Source organism: Dendrobium catenatum, unplaced genomic scaffold, assembly GCF_001605985.2.
Source record: "Dendrobium catenatum unplaced genomic scaffold, ASM160598v2 fragScaff_scaffold_1230, whole genome shotgun sequence".
NCBI lineage: Eukaryota > Viridiplantae > Streptophyta > Magnoliopsida > Asparagales > Orchidaceae > Dendrobium > Dendrobium catenatum.
The window spans coordinates 243,527-251,412 of record NW_021319692.1 but is presented as its reverse complement, the minus strand read 5'-3'; the positions used below and the strand labels follow the sequence as shown (position 1 = coordinate 251,412).

The 7,886-nt window shown below is 38.2% G+C and overlaps 1 protein-coding gene across 1 annotated transcript; it reads left to right on the top strand.

The window, feature by feature from the left end:
* The first annotated feature begins 4,489 nt into the window (after positions 1-4,489).
* On the top strand, positions 4,490-6,204 carry LOC110100727 (WRKY transcription factor 22). The gene is made up of 3 exons (XM_020828367.2): positions 4,490-5,220; positions 5,306-5,419; positions 5,493-6,204. The coding sequence occupies exons 1-3, from the start codon at positions 4,895-4,897 to the stop codon at positions 6,070-6,072; spliced, it is 1,020 nt and encodes a 339-aa protein (XP_020684026.1). The 5' UTR covers positions 4,490-4,894; the 3' UTR covers positions 6,073-6,204.
* Positions 6,205-7,886: the final 1,682 nt, after the last annotated feature.

Here is a 7,886-nt window from a genome sequence, read left to right as displayed (position 1 = left end):
TATCCCCAGTGTTGGCAGAAAATTGTCATCCTTTCACACTATCCCCAAGTATTGGCAGAGAATCATCATCTTTTTACACTATCCCCAGTGTTGGCAGAGAACCGTCATCCTTTTACACTATCCCCAATGTTGGTGGTGAATCGTCATCCTTTTACACTCTCCAAGTGTGGGCAGAGAACCCTTCTGCTGTTCACACTCTCTAAGTGTGAGGAGAGAACCCTTCGGCTGTTCACACTCTCCAAGTGTCGTCAAAAAACTGGATCTCCTTGACAGATCTTCTCACAAGAAATCTAGAATGAAGAAAAAAAAGAGTGAAGTAATCCCAAATCACAAGTAGAAATTCTTATCTTTGAATACCAAGTGAAGCCTTCACGCTCCAGTAGTAGGAATCCTCCTTCGTACACTCTCTCACACTCTCTCCTTGACTCTTCTTTCAATAGGCATAAAGATCAGTAGGCAAAAAGATTAAGTGGCAGTTTAGTTCAGACTATTTATAATAAAAACACAAAAAACCGTTCAAAAACTACAAATTTTTAAGTCAATACGCATTGAATCATCCAGTACGATTGTGGATCATCCTAGACGATTTTTCTTAAATGCGTTGGAAATGAACCTAATGTATATGGGTACGAAATGACTTCGTACACGCACATCATCCCGTACAAACTAGGTTCGTCCGATACGAACGGTTATTCCATAGGTCGGTTCCCAAAAATTGCAGAACGTCACTTAATTTTCAGAGTCGGTTCACTTCGACCTGGGACAAATTTAAGGTTCATCCAGACAAAATTTTTACAAAGAGGAATCGTCCCGGGACGAATACACTTTGTCCTGGATGATAGTACTCCAGAGTGCAACTTGTCCTGGAACGAATACACTTCGTCTGAATGAAAATTTTCCAGAGAATATTTCGTCCTGGGATGAATACACTTCATCCTGGACAATGAGGACTTAGAAAAAGTTTCTTCAATTCCTGTTCATTCCATTTCTCTTATGAGGACATAACTGACCTGATCGTCCCGTATGAACTATGTTCATCCCATACGATTAGTACAAATTTCTCAAGATCTCCTAAAGTGTGTGTGTATTCACTCAATTACAATCACTCCCTTTCAAACTTAATTCAAAGAAAAATACAAGTTTTAAAAACATAAAGTATCTCAAGCTGAATTTGATTTGAAGTCTTTGTAGTCTGGAGTTTGATTTTTCTGAAATATTAGTACACACAAGAGCAAAAATAACTCTTCCAAAAAGTGTTAGGAGACTATTACACATAAGAAAATAATATTTGAAATCATCAAAACTTTACAAGTTACAAGAATGTAAAACATGCAAAAAGCAACTCTCTTAACAACAACGTCGGGCAGAGTTCCAGCATCACTTGGAGATTGGGTGGAATTTTGGAGTCACTTGATCGTAAGGTTGAATTCTGGCATCACTAGGGTGTTGGGAATAATTCCAACGTAAGTCGGGTGTCGAGAAGAATTTTGATGTCACTCAGGCGTCGGGCAGAATTCCGGCATCACTTGGGCGTCAGGCAGAATTCCTGCGGTGGTCGTGGAGGAGTTTCTTTCCTCCAATCCTTCTCTTTTTATTCTCTTCTTCTTCTTTCTTGGGTCCCCTCTCATGAGAAATGAGGGGTCTATTTATAGATATTTTGGAGTGGCATGGCTTGTAAATAGGTGAGAGATCAGGGGTAAATAGGGAGTGGTCAGATGGATGGCCGATATTGAATCCATTGAACGTGACCGTTCATCAGACATTTGAATATCTTAGTGATGTCAAAATTTGGCGATCTATGGCTCATTGGATTTGTCTCGTCGGGCCGCTCGATTCGACTATAAGAACATCATATTTGGAAATAGTTTGGTAACTCAAATTATGGTTTGAACTTTCCAACAGCACTTCAGGTCCTTAATTTGGACTCATTTGGGCTCAGATTGAGTCGAATTTGGTGTCATTAGGTTTGTATGTTCGAGATGCTCAGTTTGACTATAAGTTTGCTGAAATCAGAGTTTAGGTGATCTCGAATTTAATTTTTGAAGTTTTCTGCTTGAATTTGCCTCGAGATTCATGCCCGATCAAGAAATTTTTTTGATGATATATCAACAGGGAAATCTTCTCCATCTAGTTATATTTTAATGACCAACCTTTATTATTACACACATTATCAACATAAATAAATAACAAAAATTAGCATTGTTATATGCAAATGCCTATAATCATTCACAATGCTTATCTTACCAAAGGATCGCATCTAAATGTCCAAATCCACATTCTTATTCACAGCGTACAAAATAAAATGAATATTATATTAACTGGTAGAAATAAGAATCCATTTAGTCAAAATTATCATAATAATCAATACTACAATATATGAAAAGTTATGCAGTAGAAGTTCACTAAAATAGGAAAAAATGAAATAAATATTGATTTAGAAGATAAAAAAAATTCAAAATCAAAATCATTAAAAACAGAGATACGATAGAAGTCATTTACAATGATCATAATAATTTTCACAATATGAGCATCCGACAGAAAAACCCTGTAGCCTTTTCTTTTCATCCCCCCTTCTCCTTCTTCACATCCTTTCCAGGGAGGCCAAATGAATGTGTGTGTGTGTGTGCGTGAGAGAGAGAGAGAGAGAGAAATGGTTGAGTAGAGAGAAATTTATACTAAAAAATATTTTTAGTGTATAGTGCCACAACTCTTCACCTTGGCGCCGCATGACTGCAAGCTAATTTTTGAGTTACCATAGAACATAGAGCATTAGCCACACTGCGTCAACTTCCAGCGCTCCAACACTACTCCTATAGAGCCGTTGCACTCAAAATCATAGCACTGCCACACCATAGTTGAAAAACTTAAGATTTTCCAAATAAATTCATTTAAGAACTCTGAGTTCTTGTACCTCTATGACATATCTACTATATTCCTTGAACTTTTGTCTCCCAATTATTCCCTTGGGCTTTCCCCTTTTCATAATTTTTTTTCTTTAATTAAAACCCATAGTGAGGCCTACGCATTAATTAAAGGTATATAGTACAAAGTCCTTGAAAGGACCTCACACTCACTACTGCTCATATGAGCTACAAAAATAAAAGACAAAAGACCTACGAGCACATAGTCCTTACTACACAAAAATACAAAACAACCTAGGTACATTCTACGGTGCTTAAGCACAAGCACCCAAAAATAGGGAAGAAAAGAAAAACGAGCTTGCACGATCTGCTTCCCAGCAAAAATCCTGTAATTTTTACTACATGCTCAAGAAACCAGCAAGAACAACACAAAGCCCACCAAACAGTAACACAAAGCAATATAATAGAAAAAATTAGATAAAATGTAAACCTAAGGATATAACCAGCAAACCGTTTTATGACAGTAGTAAGACGGCCTCCAGAGAATGAAGTACAAACTCCCATCAGAGAAGAGAGCAACCAAATTTCGAAAGGCAACGTATTGGGAATTCAGCCAACCAACCGAGTAATAATTCCAGCACCGATTCCCAGAGGAAATCCCCCACATCACCATGTTACAAACTAGAAAATGCCTACTCCACACAAGAACAAACTGCAGGTAATGATTATACAGAAAAACCACTCCAACCCCACCAGAATTAAGCCTCCCAGGCTCCAACTACATGTCCAACCTGCAACAAAGCTTAACATTAAACATCGCCCATCACATGCATAACACATAGAAACTAAGAGAGAACCTCAAAACTATCAAAACAAACCAGGCCAACGAGGAGTAGAACCATGCCCAGTAAGAAGAAACAACACAAAAACTAAGATAATGAAGCAAAACACCAACCCTCAATGAAGAAAAAAACCACAGCCACTAGAACATAACAAAACCACCCAAAATTAATGGCAGACATAAGGCAAATCAAATTGATCTAATCTAACAAGGCCCTGAACATGTACAGGCAGCTGAACAAGAGGGAGATCATTAAAACTATTAAGCATAGTACCCAACATAGCCGAAGCCTGCGCAACAGCATTCCCTTCTACCTTAATGAAAGAAAAGGAGTAAGAAAAAGAATTCAACACCTCTTTAATATTTCTCCGGATCTAAAACAGAGCAGGGGCACACATACTATCATCTTTATTAAGACACAATAGACTACCATAATAAGAGGCAGCTCCAAAACAATCTTCTTGAGAAAAATAGCTTTGCAAAGGTTTAACCCATAACACATGCAGAACTCTTTTTCATAGCGTTCTATTTATATATCTGACCTTAGTTAAAAATAAGATATCAAATTCTGTAATTACCTGCTGCTCTAAATGTTTAGAACATCAAGTATTTTAAAATATTTTTGATATAATTTTCTTTTAAAATTTAATTAAAATTAATCACAAATTTATACGTAATACCATATGTGATATGTCACACCTTAATTCAAAATCTGTTAATTAGCTGCATATAAAATATAACAATTAGGAACTTGTTCCCGTAAAGTGCTTTTCGTTAAGTGTGCCCAAACGCAACCGATGGGAATAATTGTCTAAGCTATGCGTGGAAAGAAACGGAGGATTTTTTCGTTGTTTAGAGAGAGAAAAGTTTCGGGCCCTTCTCACACCTTTGACAAATAGCAAAAGTCCAAGCGGAAAGGATAGCGGTTTCCAGTTTCTGGTTTCCTGTTTCCGCGGGATCCAATGCCCATTTGCTCACACCACTAAAGATATTACCATTCCTACCCCTGGTCGTATAAAGAAAGTTTCAAGCCCAGCTCCCTCTGCCTTCTGCAAAAAGTCAGCGCCGCACTTTGCCCCCTAAGCCGCCCATAAATTCTCCGGCGGAGTTACCAACAAAGTCAACGCCACGCCTCTGTTCCTCCATCTCTTCATCTCTGCGCCTTCTCTGCTTATCTTTTTTTTCTAGAACCATGTCGTCGTCTTGGTGGTTACCGGTGGAAGGCGATGAGGATGGCTGGGATTTGTACGCGGTGGTGCGAAGCTGCCGGCCGGCGAAATCCTCGGCCTCCGTGCCACCTCTTCCTCCATGGGAACCTCTCATACTTCAGTCAACGGAACCTCTGCTTCCGTCCCACCGCACAGATCTGATAGACTCGAGCAACGCTGTTCAAGAGCTGGAGGAGCTCTGTAAACCTTTCCTGCCCACAACCCAGCAGCCAAAATTCCAGCTTTCGCCCAGCTCTGCCTCGACGGCGACGGTGCCTCCGCGCTCACAGTTTCCCCGCACAAAAAGAAGGCGAGCCATAAGTAACCTTTAGTCTTTCTTCCTACCCTTTGCGATCAAAAAGTCATTTTTACTGACCTTCGCCGGAAAATCGCAGGAAGAATCAGCAGAAGCGAATGGTTTGCCAAGTTCTGGCCGATGGGCTCTCCGGCGACCTGTGGGCTTGGCGGAAGTACGGACAGAAGCCGATTAAGGGTTCTCCTTATCCAAGGTAATTACGCTTGACTTACTCTCTTTTTGGAGAAAAGTAAACAGGGGAGAAAGATTAATCTTTTATAAAACAGGGGATATTACCGTTGCAGCAGCTCTAAGGGGTGTTTAGCTCGGAAACAAGTTGAGCGGAGCAGAACTGATCAAGGAATGTTTGTGATAACTTACACTGGAGAGCACAACCATCCGCTTCCCACCCACCGGAACTCTCTGGCTGGAAGCACGCGGCAGAAATTTCCCTCCGCCGGAGGGGAGGGAGGTGGGGGGAATCTTCCGGAGCCGTCGACGTCCGCCGGAGAAGGAAGTGTTCGTCTTTCGCCGAACACGCCGCTTACGTCTGGCACGGAGGAGGATCTCTTTCGGCCACGGAAGAAGAAGAAGCAGGAAGGTAGCACCGACGAGGACGAGGAGGAGGAGGAGGCGGAGGTGGGGGAAGAGGAGGATGAACTGGATATGCTTTTGGTGGAGGACATGGAGCTTGTCGGAGAAGATGAGTTTCTGTTCATGGGATTTGAAGAGCTACAGGTCTCCTCCTCGCCGGCCGTCGATGAACTAAAGGTATCCTCGTCGCCGGCCGTCCATGAGCTCCTTTCCTGGGATGGTGAACCTCAGCAAACCGGAACGCCGCCGTGGCCTCCGGCGATGGCTGATTAGCTTAGAATTATACCGAATTTGTTATCACTGGTTCTATTGATGATGATTATTTTTTATTTTGTTATGCTATCCGATAATTGAAAATGATGTGAAGCTGATTATAATTAGCATAATAGTTAATTATGGTAATTAGTAAATAAAAATTGTCCTAAGCATGTAAATATCTCTAATTGGAGAGTTGAGAGCATGGTAAAAAACTAAAAATGAATAATTTTATTTATTTATTTATCATCTTTTTATTGAGAGTAACTGAACAGCTCAATTGGATTCTTATTATTGGTGCTCTTACTGCCCTTTTCCGTCCTGCCAATCACCACCGTCCAATTCACCTTCCCCTTTTCAGTTCAACTCTCAACTGAGCACCAATAATGGGCATTTCTACCTATCCTACCACTCCAAAAAGAAGCAAAAGAGAGAAATAAGCAAAAAAGAAGAGGAATTAGGTCTCAGTTTGGACGAATTTATTATTGTTTCTTGAAGCAGTTTTTTAGTATAAAATTTTTAATTTTTTAACTAAAAAATTGCTTCAAGAAACAGTAAAGAAGTTATTCCAAACGAAACCTTAATTTTTTTTTTTGTTGTAGACCAATTAAGCTGAATTTATAAACATATCATATATGTAGAATTAAAATTCAAGATCTCTTAGTTTATAGTCAAAGCTCTCAGCCAACAGACCAATATGAGCTGCTTGAAGAGGGTTTGCTATTTTCTATTTACCCTTTTATTTTCCTCAATTGTATGTTTTTATAAGCTTATAAGATATATTTAGACTAATTATTTAATAATTAATTATATAAATAACTAAGTATTTGTTTAAATTAGCCACTTATGAATGCTACATCCTCTCACTTATCTGATTGTGTGCTGGATCTTCGTACAACGCTAAGAAGTTAAACTATATATTTCTCTACCGCCGCGAATATTTCAGAACGCAACAATAATCATAATTTTATTTGATTATTATTTTTTTATTATCTCTATTGTTAAAAAAGTTTTGTGATTAGAAATTATTTTTTATAACTAAAATGACTAATGTTTTGTTTGGGAAGATTTTTTTATTGCTTCTTAATGCAATTTCTTGTATTATGAAGCTACTTTACGAAGCAGAAAAGCATAAATAATTTTGCTCATACTAATTTTATAATTAACTTTATAAAAAGTTATATTTGTCCCAAGCGAAGCATTAATCATAGCTTTAGTGCGTTACGTAGAGAGTTGTGGGCGTTTAATGCTCTGGACAATGAATGCGGTAGAGAAATTATTGAATTTTGATTTTATTTTAATTTTATATTTGAGAGTGGGCAAAACAAAAGGCACAAGAGAAGGCGTATTTCATGTTAAATCATGGGACTAGCCTTATACAAAGCTCTCGAGAGTTTTGTAAAACATACAAGTAATTACATACCAAATAATAAAAAAATAATTGAGTGAAATAACATGAATTATAAAACAAAACAAAAAAATTTTCTTTTTAGCTTTTGTATAGCAAAATATTTGCAATGATGTGTTAAAATGAAATTAACCTAGATAATACTAATTAGTCGATTTGATTCAATCAACGAATATTCATTTTAAGCTTAAGATGGACTCATCAAGTATACAATGAAGTCGCCCGAGCTGATGACTTTGACTTATCAAGTTTAACCATTTATTATTTTTAGACAAGTTGGTCATATCATTCATGTAAAAAAGATAACTTTTAATCTTCTTTTCTTAAATGAGGGCTTCTTTCTTCTTAAATTTTTTTTTTCCTGGAGATTTTGACTTAGTTTGCACGGGGGACCATGATTTTTCTTTGGTAAACTGTTTATTAT

Excerpts from the sequence above, each read along its gene's own strand:
- LOC110100727 (XM_020828367.2), top strand. The coding sequence starts at position 4,895 with ATGTCGTCGTCTTGGTGGTTACCGGTGGAAGGCGATGAGGATGGCTGG. Across the intron at positions 5,221-5,305 it reads TTTCCCCGCACAAAAAGAAG|GAAGAATCAGCAGAAGCGAA; the intron begins GCGAGCCATAAG and ends GGAAAATCGCAG. Across the intron at positions 5,420-5,492 it reads AAGGGTTCTCCTTATCCAAG|GGGATATTACCGTTGCAGCA; the intron begins GTAATTACGCTT and ends TTTATAAAACAG.